At 56.1% G+C, this 17954-nt stretch overlaps 2 protein-coding genes across 2 annotated transcripts; one reads left to right on the top strand and one right to left on the bottom strand.

Moving 5' to 3' along the window:
- Positions 1-3429: 3429 nt before the first annotated feature.
- On the top strand, positions 3430-9532 carry VOLCADRAFT_86557 (uncharacterized protein; the record flags this gene model as incomplete). The annotated part of the gene is made up of 12 exons (XM_002946480.1): positions 3430-3525; positions 4003-4111; positions 4463-4659; positions 5533-5580; positions 6191-6300; positions 6504-6648; positions 6810-6913; positions 7238-7343; positions 7504-7575; positions 8193-8330; positions 8601-8779; positions 9106-9532. 12 exons carry the CDS (start codon positions 3430-3432, stop codon positions 9530-9532), a joined length of 1731 nt encoding a protein of 576 aa, XP_002946526.1.
- A 966-nt stretch (positions 9533-10498) lies between these two features.
- Positions 10499-17094, bottom strand: VOLCADRAFT_115930 (uncharacterized protein; the record flags this gene model as incomplete). The annotated part of the gene is made up of 14 exons (XM_002946314.1): positions 10499-10649; positions 11052-11184; positions 11453-11531; positions 11867-12013; positions 12277-12792; positions 13213-13350; positions 13599-13739; positions 14031-14116; positions 14306-14458; positions 14779-15649; positions 15876-16196; positions 16570-16666; positions 16912-16943; positions 17023-17094. The coding sequence occupies 14 exons, from the start codon at positions 17092-17094 to the stop codon at positions 10499-10501; spliced, it is 2937 nt and encodes a 978-aa protein (XP_002946360.1).
- Between the last annotated feature and the right edge of the window lie 860 nt (positions 17095-17954).

Raw genomic sequence — 17954 nt, 5'->3', positions numbered from 1 at the left:
AGTGTGAGGATGGTGGAGGTGCAGAATGCATGCCCTCCTTTATCAAGCGAGTAAATGTATGTAGTCTAAGCTGGGTAGAAGGTGTTTGCTTTACGTGTTGTGTCTGAGCCTCTAGGTGCTGCTAGTGTACTACTTACTTGCTGCTTTCCAGCTTTACATTCGGTTGGCCAATGGCTGGCGGTGGTGACCATTGAGACAATGACTAATTTATTCGTAACGACGTCATCATGACTCCTTCACGAAATGAAAGCAAGAGCCAATAGGCACTGCAGCGCAAGCGGATACCAAAGCGACGCGTGTGTATACTGCCTACAGCATGCGTCAGCCTGCGGAATTACGTGTGCCGATGCGAGCTGTGTGTGAGGCGACGGTTTAAATGTTGTTGAAGGGAAAGTGTACGCTTCGGTTTTTTTGAATGATGGACGCACCTTTGGCGGGATACGCACGCACACAACCGCAAGGCTAGCGGAGACGTTATGTCGTGGCGCTGCCGTGTGCGCGTGGCCGGGAGCAGCAGCAGTAGTCGTAGTAGTGGTAGTCGTAGTGCAATTTCTTGCGTCCATGACGTCGTCAATGTGCACTTGTTCGGAATGGTCGGCGTGTGGCAACACCCCACCGGCACGTATCAGGTTGGGATGGTCACCTTTGACTGGCGTACTGGGGAAATGAATTGATCAACAGATTAACTGCTAAAGATCCTCGTGTGTGTGCGGAACGGTTGCCTGCAAGGAATGGCGGATGGGCGACAAAGAACAATCTACGTGCCTGCGCATAGGGGACCGGTGATGGTTCGATTCCCGTGCTTGTGTTGCTCTTGATGTATGCACGCACAAATGGAGGCAGTAGTACACGGAAACCCGACTGCCGACATACATGCGTGCATAACGGCACGCCGATATGCAAAGTTTTTCAAGTTTAGTACGTCGACGTCGTGAATGATTGGATGATTGGGGGGAGGATTGCTCATCAACGAATATTCGGACGAAGCTCATGGTTTCGCCGTAATCCTTTTTTTGTTTTGCTTGCCTGTTTGTTTATCGGTACATTTGTTTACATGTGTGTACCGGTCATCATACGTAATGCAAGCGAGGCATGTAGAAAGTTAATACCTGCTGTGCGGCATGCACCGACATTATTTGAAGGTACGCAGCAGACGCAGCACCAACATTCTCGTTAAGGGTTGGCTTGTCGTGGCGGCGTATTTGCGTGCGCGTTCTGTTCCATTGTTGGGCGAGTCGTGAGCGAGATGACTTAAGCAAAGAGGCGTGCAGCAGGCAGATGCAGAGGCGCGGAAAAAGGGTGATAGCGGCAGGGGATGGGGCACATCCATCCATCCAGGAAGTCCAAAAGTGTATCGCACAGTGTGCGTACTGCGTATTGGAGACGGCCAGGGCTGTTGATGTGTTGCTGAGCGGTGCGTGAGGGGGCCGGCCCGGCCAATGTGTTCAAATTCGACGGACCCTTCACGTCACAGTACAGATGCACACGCGCGACCGGGGGAGAACCACAACCGTCTTCCTTCGCCACCACAATCAGGACAACTGACCGTGTATGGTTCCCCTGGCTTTTATGGACGGGGCCCCACACACTTGTGCAAAACTTGTAACTTGACAGAAAGACATGAGGTCTCTGGTAATGTACGTGAGGGCATGCGGATGGCAACCGTTAGTTACTTGGTTCGACATTGCAGAGCCATCGGCGTGGGTGGGGAAAACCTCTGAGGTGGTTTGCTGCTGGAATATTACCTGACCAAGACTTCGTTAGCGGCCGTGTGCAGGAGGGTGAGTGCTCGTCATTCTAGCTAGCAAGGCAGCGGGTGCATAAGCTTCCATTAGTGTGAGCAACTTGCGGCAGCGTGCTGGATAGCTTTTTGCCGTACGCCGGGAGTGAATGGGCATCCCCATCATAAAGCTTTCTAATGTCATCCGTAATTCAGCGAGAAATGCAACGGGTGCTCGGCGCGGATGATCTCTCGGATCATAACTCGGTAGCAAGGGGAATAGTCACTAAGTTAGTCAGCGTTAACCCCTCGTACGAAGTGTTGCAGGCACCAAGTAAGGATGCAGTGAATTCGCACGGATTATCTGGGCATGCCGATGAGTGAAACTCTCCCCATAGTGAAGCTACTTTACAGACCTGTTTACGCCTCGTGTTTCGCTGACTTGCAAGCTCTTCTACCAGCAAGCCGTACTACTTCCTGTCGTATTCACCCGCCGCCTCAGCCGGCGTGGTAGCCGCCTAATCTTGGAATGCTTTGTGGTAACAGCCTGGGCTTTGCAAATACGCGTTCATTAGAGTTTTTTTACGTTTTGTCTTGGCTTAGTACGAGTTCCCATGACATCAACCCTATGGGGCGGATGATACGTGTAAACACTTGCCATAGACTCCAAAGTTGTTGAATTAAAAATGGAAAGGCAGCGTCGCAATTATTGCTTTTATGTCGTTCATTGTGCCCTTTTAATGAGTACGAGTACCGTATCCCCCTGTAATTCGTCGTGATTTTCGTCAAGTCAAAAAATGCACAGCAGTCTTGCGGATAGTCCAGCTGTCCTAAATTCGTGATGGCTGTTCCGAGTTAGTGCCCTAATAAAAATGTGGTTCATCGAGTGACAGTCGGAGAGGAAAGGCGGTGGGCATCGGCGGTGGGCATCGGCTCGTCCAGGTGGAGGACGAGCGTCACGCTCTGCTCGGGTACCCCGGCGCTTTACCCCTGCGGGGCTGTGAAGATTGGGACCTTCTCCGGGAGGTTGTATGTACACGATCGTAGGCATTGATGATCGATCATGGACGGCATTCGTAATCGCAATGGGCAATTAGCATTACTTTCGTACCGGCTGGTTATATGTGTCCAGTAGGATGTCGGTTTGCTGCAAATGGGCACAAAGTTGACCTTTACTCCACATCGGTTGTCAAGACACGACAAGGTATGAAATATTGTACCGGCGGTACTGGTACATATGTCAACGGATATCCGTGACGCGGCACACACACGACCAGAATTCATGGGTTTTGGGGGAGGTTACAGTATATGAATGAGGGCGGATTTGGATTGTTTGTAAATTCGTAAGGTCGTCCTTATTTCCAGCTGGACAGCCCATGAGCCTCTAGGCTCGTTTGGGCCGTTCAAGGTTACAATGCAAGAAACATCAAAAAGTATAAATCATTAAGCTTATCTCTTTTTCAGGGTTTTCCAGCTATGAAGCTCTTGGTTTGGCCGGGGGACCGTATAGGCGCAAGAAGCTTGAAACAAAGGAAACGTCGAGTGTATGGTTGAGGGAGAGCCTCTGTATCGTAGAAAAAGAAACGCAAATTACTTTGATAATGTCCCAGAAACGGCAAAGAGATGGTGATGGTACAGCTGTGCAGGAAAATGAGGCCCAGGCGCAGAAGGGGGACACGAGCCGTGAGGCAGGGTCACGCCGAAATGATATGGCTTCCATTGCAAGGCGACGGGCGGCGCATTTTGCACACTTCAACGATGATGGCGATGATGGTGACAACAATGTGCACGTCGGCAGTGACCAGGTCGGAAGATATTATCAACTTATAAATGCGCTTGGCTTGAACGGGACTCTCCGGGGCCCGCCCCTTGCAGAACGCCGCTAGGGCCGCTCGCACAGCACCACAAAGCACCACACACCCTCTGATCCCCAACAGCTTCCTGCCTTGTAAACCCTGGAGAAGCCGTTTCCTCACTATGCGGCTTTATAAATTCCCAGGACCAGCTCTCCCTCCCTTCTCTTCCTCTTCCTCCTCCAGCTCCCTCTTTCCCCTCCATGCCCTGCTTCCCCCCTGCCCCCCCACCCGTGTTCTCGGCTCAACTGCTCCATTCGCGCTCGGCCCCGTCAATGCTCGCTGGCATCACGTGCCGCAGCCCGCACGGCAACCTCCTGCCTGGTTTGGCCGCGTCGTGCTTAGTTCTTGTTAGACCTCTGACTCCTCTTCCCAACCCACACTGCAAACCCGTCCCTTTCATTTCCATCAACCCCCGCCCCGCCCCAGGCTCGCACGCTGGGTCCCTGGAGCAGTGCCATAGAGCTGGTCAATGCGCGGGAGAAGGCGCAACACGACCGGCAAGCAAAGCTGCAGTGCCAGGGGCAGCAGGAGGAGGGTGCGTCGCGTAGGCGTGTAGGCATAGAAAGGTCTTCCCCTTGTGCGGGAGAGGGAGGGCCTCTGTGCGTGTGTGCATGTGTGTATAGCATTGTTTACGGATACGAACGGTCGATGGATTCACTCAGGTCGATGGATTCCCTCAGAGGGATATTGCACAGGCCAGCAGTGGGTCGGACGGTACGGACGGTACGGACGGTAGCGGCGGGCGGACGGACCTGCTCCTGTCCCTCGATGTTGCATACTTTTCAGTCCCACCTCTGGCTTCCCTGCGTGGCCGCCTAACTGGAATGTTGTATTCCATGCTTTTATCTTGTCCATCCCCCTCCGTGTTTTTTTTTAACTTGTTCAGCCCTTTTCGCGGAGGGCACATCATCGGCAGCAGCAGCAGCAGCAGCAGGGGATGCGGGGTGGCAGCCTTCCCGTGACCCCTTCCTGGGCCCCCACACGCGTGACCCTGTACGGCCCCTGTTTGAGATCTGTCTGGATGTGCTGACGGCCTACGTGGACTGTGTGGAGTCGCTGTGGGGCGTACCGGACGTGATCAAGGTGGGGGTTAAGAAGCACGACGTGGCTCCGAGTGCGTGTACGATTCGGCCAGCGGGTGCGGCGTGCAGGCGTGGGGTATTGGTAGCAGGCGGGGCTGAGAGAGAGGAAGGCCGTGGGAGGGGAAGTGTTGGGTGGGGGCGATGGAAACGATAAGTGCCTAGACAGGGGGACATCGGACAAAAATCCCAAGGGCTTCTGCCGCGGGTTGTGTGTGTATGTGTGTTTGTGTTCGTGTGTTCGTGTGTTCGTGTGTTCGTGTGTTCGTGTGTTCGTGTGTTCGTGTGTTCGTGTGTGTGTGTGTGTGTGTGTTTCATGAGACCGGGGTTTCGGGTGGGGGCAGAGGGGAGCAGGATAAGGGGGAAACACCCTTAACGCGACCCAGACGACCCACAACTAGGAGTCATTGACCGCCAGAGATGGGCCCAGGAAAATCGCTGGGTTAAGAAAGCGGCCGTGCGTAGTCTAAATGGATACTTGAGCGGGTTAGGAGGCAGCGACCTGGGAATGAGAAGAGGAGTGTAAGGTAGGGGCAAAGGTTTTGGGAACCGTTTTCATTCGACCCCGGGATATGGATGTGTTGGCGTTGATGCCAGGGGTCTGTATTCCTGCATATGTTCCATCACAACCATGACGCCATGTCTGGTAGCTCTGTAGCCTCCCCTCCACCTCCAAACCCTTTCGCGTATGCGTTTCGCTCACCATGGCCCTCTGGACATGCCCTGTGCACCTTCTTGCATCAAACACTCAATTTCTTTCCCCACTGCCTCATTCCCCACTCCCGCGTGCGATCAGGGCCGGCATTGTTTCTTTTTTCACCATTCACCTCCTCCTCCCCCCTTACCCGCCCGTGGCCCCCCTGCCCTCCGCCCGCAGGCCCGCATGGCAGCCAGTGCATGTGCCCGCAGGAAGATGTCCCCCGAGGTGGGGCCTGGATGGGGGGGGTGGTTTCGGGTGTCAGGGTAGAGGACAGAATGGCGGTGTATAAAAAGATATGATGGTGTAGGGCTGGGCGGCGTAGCTGGCTGCTTATGTATGTGGGTGGGGAATTTATTGAGACCGTAAAGCGCCTCTCGGGTCTCGCGTGGGCCGTAATGCTTCTTCGCACTCCCTTCCATGAGTATGCGGGTGTGGACCGCTCTTCGACAGTAATGTCCGCGTTTGCGCCATGCCGTGGAGCTGTGGGTGGGGCGAGCGGCCGGGGCAGGTCCTCGAGGGAGGCCCCGGGCGCCGAACCGTGTCGCGCCGGGGAAAGGCCCCCGTTGTTGCCAGCTTAGGGTATCTCATCCCACCACCCCAATGCAACACTGTTCTTTCGTTGCTCCTTAAAAGTCTACTTTTGAATCCCCGTCGCGTTCGTGCCTGGTTTCAGGACTCGGTTGCTGCCCGCCGCCTATGCCCATGTGTGTGTGCAGCCCCTACCCAACGGAAGGGGGATTGTAGGAGGGTTTTTTTCGCCTCACGTCCTAGTGTAGGCCTCGACTTGGAGTCCCCTGCCTGCCTTTCGTTCATGTCATGATTACATGTCCTCCAGGTAGCCCGGTTGTTCTTCGCGGACAGCCCCTCGGAGGTGGTCCTGCCCGAATGCACCCAGCTGGACGGGCCGGCGATGGGGGAGATGCTGCGCGTGCTGGATAACAACAAGTAAGGAGGTTGAAGAGGATGAGAGGGGTGGGAAGGACATTGCGGATGGCACCCCACCTTTGTGACGGCATCCTGCCAGATGCGAATTAATTCCTCCTCAGACTGCACCTCCTCCCAGCACCGCCCCGAACCTGACGTCCGCCCTACCGCGTAACCATCTGTCCCCTCCGTCATTTCCTCTTTGCCCACATTTCCCCATCTAGGCTTCAGCGGCTGGAGCTAGGCTTCTGTGGCCGTGGTTTCGGCGACGAGTCCGCGGGGCTGCTGGCTGCCGGGGGGCCCCTGGAGCAGCTGGAGTCCCTAGAATTGGCGGGGGCCTACCGCCTGTCGGATGCGGGGCTGGAGAAGGTGTGTGTGTGTGTGAGACACGAGCTTGTTTTACAGGGAACAGATTTGTGTGGTACGGTAGCAAGACGGCGGCTCTGGCTGCCATTTTCGTACCTTACCTTCCGGGATTTACTGATTTGTTCTCTTCCCCACTCGCTCTCGTCCCGGACCCTATCTTACAGGTTCTGTCCGTCGCCCCCTCCCTGGACCGGCTGGCGGTACCCCAGTGTCCCCGACTGACGGGAGCTGTAGTGGACAAGCTGCCCGCACTCATACCGCGGCTAAGGTAACTAGTCGGAACGCACCGTGGGCTTCATGGGGGCCTTGAGGACATGGAACATGGACTTGACCTCGCTCCTCCAACTGTACAGGGAAGGGAAAAGGAAAAACGGGGAATCCGGTGCGCCGTCTATTCCCATGCATATCCTAGCGCTAGAAACCTGACGAGACCTTGACGACGTAATCGCGTTGCACTCTTAATGCGAAGGAGCATCTTATCCATGTCCATCTCAGCTTGGGGAGATCCTCCATATGTCTGGGTGCGGCCTCTCACCCAACCACGGCCAGGCCTTCACGTTGCATCCCGGGGTTGCCCATGCCGCCCTTGTAGCCATCTGGACCTGGCGGACTGTCGGGGCGTCAGCTCCGATTCGTTGGTAGTGTCGCTGCCCCGCATGACCCGACTGAGGAGCCTGAAGCTGGACGGCATACCCGAGGTGCGGGAAAAAGGGGAGGAAACGGAAGCAAAGCACACGAAGATGATGAGAAGCACACCTGACATGCATACAGACGAAACATGCGTGTGACACGTACCAGGCTCTGCTGCGCCCGTTAACCTTTGCTTCTTGCGCATGATTTCCACCCACCTGACCGCAGCTGGATGATGCGGTGCTTATGGCGGTGGGTTCCCTGACCCAGCTGAGGGAACTCAGTATCCGCTGCTGCCAGGTGGGGCGGTGAAGGCGGGGATGGCAGATGATGGAAACATGGGGGTATAGGGTGGAGGGTGCAGTGGGGCAGGGTGGAGCCGGGCCCCAGATGTCTTCTACTGGGCCCCACGGTTCTTGGGGGCTGGGGAGGATATGTTAGCGGATAATGTGGGCCGTTGAACCGCGTGGCGCTGCATCATGATGCATCCATGTCTGCCAGCCTGCTTGCTTGTCTGGTGTGCCTTAGCTGCAGAAGGTGATGGGGCCCACAGGGTGCCGCCCAAGATGGTGTCCCTGACATGGCCTTTGGCCTTGGAATGCGTTGATGAGATGCACCACCACACCCAGGGTGCCGTCATTTGGCATCCATGCTGTTGGGGGAGGGCAGACGTGCATTGCTTACGAAGAAGGGATCTTTTTTTTAAGAATCCCTCTCTGCCCGCAGCTGTTGGACTCCATCTGCAGGTTGCGTCAGAGGGGAAAAGGTAGCCATGGCCCAGGGAGGGCAGGGGAGGGGGAGGAGGGAAAACCCCATTGCAGGCGGTGGCATATGAGGTCCTCAGCGCTAATAACGCTAGTTATTCGGGGCCACGGTTGTTTGCGGTGCGACATGGTGGGTTTCATGGGTTTTGACAGGGCGTTACGGACGAGGGACTGACGGCGCTGGCGGCGACCCGTGGATTGGAGCTGGAGGTGCTTCGATTGGACGAGTGCGGCGGCAAGGTGACAGATCGTGGCGTGCAGGCCCTGGCTTCGCAATGCAAAGCGTTACGGGTGCGTAGGGGCGTAGGGGCGTACGGGCGTGCGCTTCGTGGTTGCCACATGACCCTAGCGAGCCAAGTAGAGGGTCACAACAAGCAAGTAGAGCGGGTGTTCCTCCACGTATACGCATATGCATGTGTGCAAAAACGTATGTGAGTGTGTAGTCTTCACGCACGCTCTCGACATCCTCCATCCTATATATTTCCGTTTTCCTCAACCTTCCTGGCTTTCATTCAGATGTTGAATTATTAGAGCTCTGATGGGTTCCTCCCTCCCCCGCAGGTCTTCTCCGCTCGGCGGTGCACACGGCTAGGAGACCAGGCTCTTGCTGATCTGCTCCGAATGGGCACCATGCGCCACCTCACCCTCAGTGGTGTCACGGCGGTGGGGCCCGCAGTGGCGAGGGCGCTCACATCATGCTGCCATGAAACGCTGGAGTACCTAGATATGTCCTTTTGCAGGTACCGCATGTGGGGGGTATTAAGGGACGGGCCCTGCGGTTGGTCGGGATGGCGTGCGGACAGGAGCTCTCTCCTTATAGCAATTGTCATTCCCATTGAGGATATGACAACATAATATGACACTCGGCATCAGGCTTGCGGCTTTTCAGCCATACCAATCCGTTTAACAAGGGGTGTTATTATGTTTGACATTGTCTTGGCTCCCCCGCCGTGCGGTAGCTGTACGGGAAACCGCCCAACTCACCGTGAGGGCCCTTGCACACTTTTATCGATGTGTTGTCCAACATGTCGCCCGCTTTCCCTGCCCTCCCCTCTCTTCTCTACAGGAAGCTATCCGACCGCTGCCTGGGTCCGCTGCTGGATCGATGTACACGCCTGCGCAAATTGGTGGTGCTTGGCTGTAGCCAGCTTTCGCCCAGGTCGCTGTACGGCCATTGCAACTGCCAGCTGGTCATTGTTGGCCTGCACACCAAAGTGGGATTGGATCTAGCTGTGGGATCGCGAGCGTCGGCTGGGAGCGGTAGCGGCGCCTCCGAAGGAGGAGCTGCCGAGGGCGACGGCGGAGGCGGACCGGGCCAAGGCGAAGCGTTGCCTTCACCACCCGCTAAAGCCTCCCAAAGAGGCTCGGGGAAGAAAGGGGATAAGAGCAGAGCAGGAGGGGCGTCGCGGCGGAGAGGGCGTGGAGCAGGAGCTAAAGCGACCTTCGCTAGTGCAGCAGCCGAGGAGCGGGACGTGGAGGAGGAAGTGTTTTAAATGTCTTTGGTTCTAGCTGCGGCGTCAAATAGTTCCTTCTTCTCCCTTCCAAACCCTATGAAACCGATAACTGTGCAATTCGTGCTGCGATAATCAGAAAGGTGACGGTGCTGGCGCGCAACGAGTTGCTGCGGGTTGCTGCGGTTGTGGTTGCACGTGCGCGTAACGTGCGTGGCTGAATACGTGAAGTCCAGCTGCAGGACGACCGTGCATTTGCTAACGGACCGTACCTAAGAACGGACTGTAGCGTTATCGACGTTAGGTAAGGCAGACAGCGGGCGGGCAGCCGGGGGCAACGGCAGTTGAGGAAATTGACGATAACCATGCTTTAAAGCCAATCGGCAGTGTTCGCTGCCGCAACCGTACAGTACCATTTCTTCTGATTATTGGCCTCCACCCAAGCAAACTAGAAGCGTGCAATCCACAAACAAATATCATGTATTTCCTAATCTTCGAGTCCTGGGGAAATTGTGACTGGGTTGGAGGTTGCACTGACGCTTGCATAGGTAGATGTCCTCGCCTCGCCTGGAACTTACCCCCGAATATAATGGTTGTCTGCTGCATTAACAGCTTCTCTGCATGGCCGATTACACCTTTACAGTTCCCAAGATCACATGAAGGACTGGTTACGATATATGCCGCATTCATTCAGCCCTGGCTAAAATCCCACACCGTACAAAGCTGAGCAGCAAATTAACTCAGTTTATGAGGAAATCACACGCGCATTTGCACGCATGCGCACGCGCCGGCGTCCATCAACAAGTGTGCACCGACTTCGTTTAAGCCTCCTGCATTCAATTTTCAGTTTTTCGCCTCTTGTTATGCCCAGTGGCGCCCTCCTAGCGCAAGCCTACCTACCAGTTCAATATCCTCGAACTGCCTTGCGCATGGAATATTGTACGGCATCACCTGTATGTACACACGAATTCATCCTGCGTTCAACCAGTTTTACCAGCGGCTGCCCTCCTAAGCCTCCGCCTCCTCGACGACCCCCTCCTCGGCTTCTCCTTGCCCCTCGTACTGCGCTAACCTTGTTTCCGCCTCCGCCAGCCTCGCCGCCAGGTTATCCGCCCGCTGCCGCTCCAGCATCAGCACGCGCTGGACGGCCATAGACAGCCTGCTTACAATGAAAATGGAGTCATGTGGGCTTTCGGTTCGTGACTTGTGTCCACAATCCGTCAATTGCGCTGCAGGGTACAGTACTGTATATACAATACAGTACATCGCAAGGTATAACCGGGCAAGGTGGGATAGGGCGGTTACTGCCAAGCCGATAATATGTGGTGCACGTAGGTATGGAGAGCAGGATAAGAAGTCCCTGCACTTGCGATCTGGGGTGTCCAAACCATTCCTACCTTGCAACCCGAAGCATCCACCAGACGCAACGAGCACCCACCGGCAGGCGAAATGTTGCAGGCTGCGCACCGACGAAGGCACACCGTTGTTACATAACGCCCTAGTCCACAAGCACCTCCCTTGCCCCCAATTGCAATCGTCCCAGACACCGACTCCTGCATACCTTAGTGCGGGGACGCGGATCATGGTGTCCTTGTCGCGACGGGTTATGCTTGCGGGGTGCAGCGCCATGCGGTTCTCCCGCAGCTTGCCCAGGTAGTAACACAACTCCAGTGGGGAATTCTCCCCCAGGTCGTCTTAAGACGAGGGCAGACATGGAAGGAAACATTGGGTACGGCAGGGTCTCAGCCGGCGCAAAATAAGAACACCAAAACCTTTTAAAGCACGATACACGTACGTTTGGCATAGCCAGGGCATTTGGTGGCGAATGAGGATAGATGGTTAGGTAAGTAGCTGACCCCTACACTAGGCCCAATGCTTCAATGTAGCACAATGGCAATCGTTTGGCGAGCGCGTTGACATGCAATTATGAGGATGTGTGTAACGTATCATCCTAACACTCACCCAAGTCCAAATCGCCTCCATCCGAGCGGTCTTGGATGCTGGCCCAGAAGGAACGCTCAAAGGCCTCAAACTCGTCCACCTGAGGGAAAGAGTTTCGAGTGTCCGCGCTTCCGTTGATTATTTCCTTCAGCCAACATCGCCCGAACGAGGGTTGCAAAAATCCGCAGCACTCTTGATCCCGCCATAGAGTTCACCTCCGGCAACCAATACCGACGGCGGCTCGGGACCCAGAAGCAGAAAGAGCGGCATTGGGCGCACATTAGCAGTTCCTACCGCGCCCAGGGCAGATCAACCAACGACGTACAACGGGCGCAGTGTAGCCAGGTTGATGCGCGACAACGTTCTGGGAGGATCTGTCACAAGCCAGCCACCAGACAGTTAACACGATAAGATTCCGCAACCCCTCCCACTCACCATTTCGATGCTCACGGGCAGAGACGCCTCGCTGTCTCCTGCCCCGGCAGCCGCATCACTGCCCATGTTCAGCCGCTGGCGCTTGACGGCACGCCCATTGACGATGCCGTACTCGTCCAAGCCCAAGCTCGCACGCTTGACGAGGTACTGCAATACAGCAAAAGGTCGTTGACACAACCGCAGCCAGGGCTATCATCTGGCATCCGGAGTGCCGTAGAAGCAACGGTACCTGGCAACGGAGCGCATGGACGCAACCTTTGGGGTTTCCTTTCTTTGGCACACCGCCGCTTTTAGAACCTCAACCTCTGCTCGAATCTTTAGCATCCTTCATCTACGGTTTTAAACCTGGCAGAACACCGAAACTGGACAGGCGATTTGGATGGTTACGCCTCCCCCTTTTTGTCACTCACTCTCCCGTCCGACGTCTTTGCCAGGATAGCCTCGGCAGGGTGGGCCTCCCAGTCAACATCCTCCCGATCGCTCTCGTCGCTCTCCTCAGCCGCAACGGCCTCGCCCTCGTCAGCTTCCGCCTTGTCCGCTTCATCACTTCGCCGCCGCTTCTTGCTACCGCCGCCGCGGGCGCTGCTACTGCGCTTACGCGACGACGAGCCACTGGGCCGCTTGCCGCCGCGGCCGGGCGCGCCAACGTCACCACCACCGACATCGGCCATCTCGTCATCGTGATCACCATCGATCTCCATGCCTTCGGCTGCCGCCACCGCTAAATTCATGAGTCCATCTGGGTCGTCGCCATCCGCCCCACCGGCGGACCTTTTGTGGCCCCTGCCAGACCCCTTTGCCGGTGCCGCCTTCTTGGACCCGCCCGCCGCCTTGCCGGACTGCTTCTTGCCATCTCCCTCCGCCGCCTCGTCCTTCTTCTTGCTCTTCCGCGGCTTCGGCTGTGCGCCACTCTCGGCGTTCAGCGCCTGCGTGAATTGCACGGATAAAAGAGCAGCGCATGATGACAGACAAAAATGTGCTCGTGTGAAGATCGTGTACATATCCTGAGGAATTGTATCATAAGAGCTACGAAGAGTCACGCCAGACCTAGACGACCTGGGAAACTGGGCCTTGCGTTGTGATACTCTAGTTCGTTTCCTTAAAGGTCTGCGCTTACAAATGCACATCCGTGCCTCAGTCCATGTCAAGCGGGGACCGTAACATGCCATGTGCCCAATGCTGTGCAATGCATAGAGCCGCTCACGGTCGCGTTACTTTACCCCCAAGCCGCAAATACGGACAAAGACGTGAAGCTTCCGTGGTAAAAGCACACCATCCCGTGTGGTAGGGCTCCACACGCACAACCGGAGTGGCAACGGAAACCCTGGACTTAAAAAGACGCGGACCTTGGCGCGCTTGTTGTACTCCTCTTGGTCATCCTTGCCAAGGCCACGCCACTCGGCCCCCAGCAGCTTGCCAACGTCGGTGAAGGATGCCTCCGGATGGGCACCCACGATCTCGGGGCGCCGCTCCTCCAGAAACAACTGAGGAAGCAACCATACATGGGGAGAGGTTCCGAGCACGTCAAGCACATATATTGATCGTGCCGCGCGTACCTGCAGGCTTTGAGACTACGGAGCGGTTGAGGATGAGCTCCTGAATGCCCAGCCTATGGGACCTTCAGCTTTTAAAGCGAGGGGGACCTTGGCTTCCGATGGCGCAAATGATTGCTGAAGGCCCCCTACAGCTGCATCTAGGTTTCTCTCGGAGGTATAGGAGGTCACGCACGTACCATGTAGCCATTGGTGTAGTACTTGGGTCCCGCCTCCGCCGGTGCGGCCTTAGGGGCCTTAGGAGCCTTGGCTTGCTGGGCCTTGAGTTGCGTGGGTGCCGGCTTGTCGTTATCATTTCTCGCCTGTTCCTTGGCCCGTGCCTGTAGCACAAAAGACATGAATGAGCAGGGTCAACGGCATGTGACTGCAATAGCTAGTTTATAACTTGCATTTGCATGCATGAGATTCGTACAGGTTCCTGGTAAGCAGCCAATGCGGATGGCGCAGTGGATGTACACAACCAAGCGAACAGACTGAAAGCGGTACCGAGTTAGTTGTTTGCTGTCAAGTACATCACACGTGGCTTAGCCCCTCCATCTACCTAATGCGTGGGCCATATAAACTTTGCCCCTCTCCTTCCGTGAAGCCAGCCCCGAAACTAACGCACCTACCTCATATTCGGCCTTCTCTTCAGCGCTCAGGGCCGCCCAATCCTTCACTGTCTGCTCAGCCGCCTCAGCCGCCTCCATCCCCTCATCTGCCATTTCCGCATGGTTGGGAAAAGATAAAGATAAAAAAAACATGGTACACAGTTAGCGTACCAATTAAGCGAAATCACCCGGGGGGAAAGCGGCGTGCCAACAGCCGACTTGCTTGAGCAGGTCAACAATGCCTCTGCATCCGCATGCAAGCTCCAGCACCAGGAGCAACCCATTCACTAGCGCACCTATCAGCTGCTGCTTGTGCTCGACCTTGAACAGTTCGTAGGCGGCTGAGGCCTTGGCACCCACCGTCACGACGCGCGCCTTGGCGGCAGCTCCGCCAGCTGCCGCGCCCTTCTTACCGGCCACACCTGCCTCGCCCTTAGATGGCGCGCTCACTGCGAATACAACAGTCGCGCGAAGAAGAATCACGCGAGACAAACTGAAGTTAGGAACTTGGTGTTGTTTGTTGGGGCAACTTGAGGACTATGCTTTCTGGAAGGAAATGCCTAAAAACCAGTTTGCAACAGTGAGAGCTACACTTCGTGGTAAGGGCAACCTGGATCATGTTAGGCTTGCTGACAGGCCGGCATGAGCGATGGAAGGCAGCTCGGCGCCACAGGGCAGGTTGCTATGGGCCGCTGTCGTGCTGCAGCATGTCGTTTCGTGGCACTACCAGATTTTATGGTGTACGACTCCCTGTCGCCGTTCCCCCCACCTTTCTTGGCGCCCTTGGCTGGAGCCGGTGCTGCTGCGGTCTTGGCTTCTTCGACAGCGGCTGCGTCATCGTCCTCCGCGTCATCATCGGGAACGAGCCGCGCCTGAATGACTTTCGGTGCAGCCAAAGCCTTGGGCTTCGCCGCAGGTACAGCGGCGGGCTTAGCCGCCCCGGCAACAACCGGCTTTGCTGCCGCCGCCGCGGCAGCAGGTTTCGCCGCGCTAATGGTAGCAGGCTTTGTATTTGATGCTGCCGCCGCCGGCTTTACTGCCCCCACGCGGCTGGGCGCTCCATCGGCCGCCTTGGTTGCGGCAGGCGCTACGGGCTTGGCCCCGCCCGCAGCAGCCGGCTTGGCGGCGGCCGCTGTCGCAACTGGTTTAGCAGCAGCTCCTGGTTTTGGAGCTACAGCTGGTGCGGCCGCGGCGGCCTTGCCTATTACAGCCGGCTTGACGGTTGCGGCTGCGCCTGTAGCTGCGGCTTTGGCCGCAGGTTTGGCACTGACGGCGACGCCTCCTGCCGCAGGTTTGCTGCCTGCGGTCGCGCCCGTCAAGGGCGCCGCTGCTGCCTTGGTGGGCGCAACGGTGACGGCCTTGCGGACTGGCGGGAGGAGTCCCTTGCGGCCGACCGCAGGTGCAACAGCGACGGCAGAAGTCTTGGGAACAGTGATGCCGGGTTTGGTTGTCGCAGTCTTGGCGGAGAGGCCAGGAACAGGTTTAGCCTCCGTTTCTACTGCATTGGCGTCGGTCTGGGTAGGAGCTGGTGCCTCGTCGCCAACGCCAGCTTCGGCGGCGGTCCCTGGCGGTTCATCAGCTGGGCTCTCCGCAGCGTCCGCTTTCGTGTTGGCGTTCGTGTTGACGTCCGCTGCAGCGTCCTGTGCCCAGGCACAGCGAGGTGAAACCGATGTCTTGTCTTGTGGGTACAAGGACCCCAAACAACTGCCCTGGTCGTCAGCAACGATACTTCTGTGCAGACCCAGATGCGACAGTGGACCGCTTTGCTCCCAAGAGCCTTCTATGATCTGCTTATTCACAACCCTTCCTTAAGCCAAGACTTGTAAACCCGACACACTTGCCCTTGACCCAGAACCCACATCGCACCTCGCCGGCTAACACGCCGCCCTGCGCCTCAAGCGCAGCCGCTATCTCGCCTAGCACGTCGTCGACGTCATCATCTGCACTTGCTGCTGGGGTCTCATCATCAGCCTGGGGCTGCGGATCAGCAATAGCCTCCGCGGCGTTGTCACGTTCTACAACGTCGGCTTCGTCCGCTGCTGCGGCAGTGGCATCCTCGGGCTCGGCGGGCTCAGCTTCCTGCGCTGCGGTGCCGTCCTCCTCTGCCTGCTGTTCCTCTGTAGGGTCTAGCGCCTCGCCTAGTGCTGCCTCCAGCTGAGCGTTGACGTCGCCATCCCCCGTAACTTCCTAACGGAGAAAAGAGAAGTCAAAGGCGAGGCCACGATGCGACAACGAAGACCAAACATCAATTCGACACCGCGCATCGTGCGCTAATGCAGTGGTTGTCGTATGCGAAGATCCATGGCGCCGCCTGATGGTGGTGACCCAAATCATGCTTGCATTTTCATATGGATGAGAACAACTTGCTGAACTGGCCCCAATTTGAATTGAGGTGTTACGCGATGGAATTGCAAACCAACAGTTCGAACTGCATCGTTGGCTTCAGCCATCACGCGATGTAAGGAACAGGCAACTGCTGCTCACAAGTCTTATGTATTGTGCCGCCTTGCCAGTCAGCAAGAAAATCAGAGGATGAACGGCCCGCTGTGCCGGGTCGCACCTCTTGCTCTACCAGGCCTTCAATTTCACCCAGCACGTCAACCAAATCGGCGTCGTCGATGGCATCCATGGTTTTGTCCTCTGCGTTGGAGCTGTTCCTGCCGAGAGGGAAGCATGGGGTAGATAAGTCTAAACGTTCCGGACTTGGCTTTTCAAACTTTACACGGCGGCAACGACGCTTGAAGGATAGCAGTTCCACGGTCTGCTTCCTGCTGTGCGTGTTCTCGTCCTAGTAAGGAAAGTGAATCACGGCAAAACGCAGCTTCCGGCTGAAGCCCTGAGACAATCTCATGCATGACACCGGCCCAAGCGTGCTACCAACGGGTGCTGAACGCGAACCGACCTGGCTTTGCCTTCAAGCTCTTCCCTAAGCTCCTGACAAGCACAGCGGGATCCATCTTTCAGTTTAGTAAACGTCTGTGGCAAGTCATGTTGCTTTGCGGACAGGACGCACCCGGTTTGCTGAAGCGTGGTCAACCTTTACTCCGCCAGTTGGCTTCAGCCTCCGGGCCACCACGTTGATCATAAGCGGCGGGGAGGCCCAGGGTGTTTATTTTTGAAGTTGGAGATGCCTTCAGAACAGCTGCTCAAGTAGACCCTAACACGCTTATAAATATATAGGTAACGTGATCACTAATGGAATGCGCACATCTGATTGTGTCCACTTGAGAATCGATGTGTTGAAGTCAAATGTGTACCTGGCGCTTTGTTCTTTTGCGTGTCGTAAGCCGTACATGCATAGCTAGCCAAATCCGCATGGGAGGCGACATACTACAAACACTCACAAGACACTTCTTGAGAGTGTTTCTTGCATGTTCGCATGCCAGCTGGGGCAGTTAGCGCGTAGCCACGGTCTGGTCAGGGTATTGCGAACTTCTCTGCTCTGCGCATGAACCGCGGGTCTGCGCATACTCTGGCTCTCTGGGATCCTGGAAAAAGGTCTTCTCACCGTCAGAGCGAAATAAACCTTTCGATGCAATATAATAAAGTCACTAAGGCGTCTCTCAACTCTATTCACGGTCATGGCGACTTGACAGGAAAGCGTGTCCAGCCCCACGTTTCCTTGACTACCAGTATTATAGCAATCCTAAACAGATTAATCAATTGGTTTATGAACAAAGCAAGACGAGAACGTCTTTAAAATAAGCAACCACTTGTTACATCAGGAAAGCACAATTTAGTTTGTTACCAATCGCTGATGATAATTACCAGCTCTCCCAGGTCAGTAAAAGCGAATGTGCACCCTCAGGAACAAGCTCAACCCATGTGACAACCCGGCTGCTTCACCAAGACGCTTTTAGCAATTCCATTTATGCCGCAGCATCCATGCCTCACGTTCATACATCAATGATGCTAGCAAGTACAACTTTAGGATGCAACCTTTCC

Source organism: Volvox carteri (assembly GCF_000143455.1).
Source record: "Volvox carteri f. nagariensis unplaced genomic scaffold VOLCAscaffold_3, whole genome shotgun sequence".
In the NCBI taxonomy this organism is placed as follows: Eukaryota; Viridiplantae; Chlorophyta; class Chlorophyceae; order Chlamydomonadales; family Volvocaceae; genus Volvox; species Volvox carteri.
Note: the sequence above shows the minus strand (reverse complement) of the source record. Positions and strands in the feature narration are given on the sequence as shown.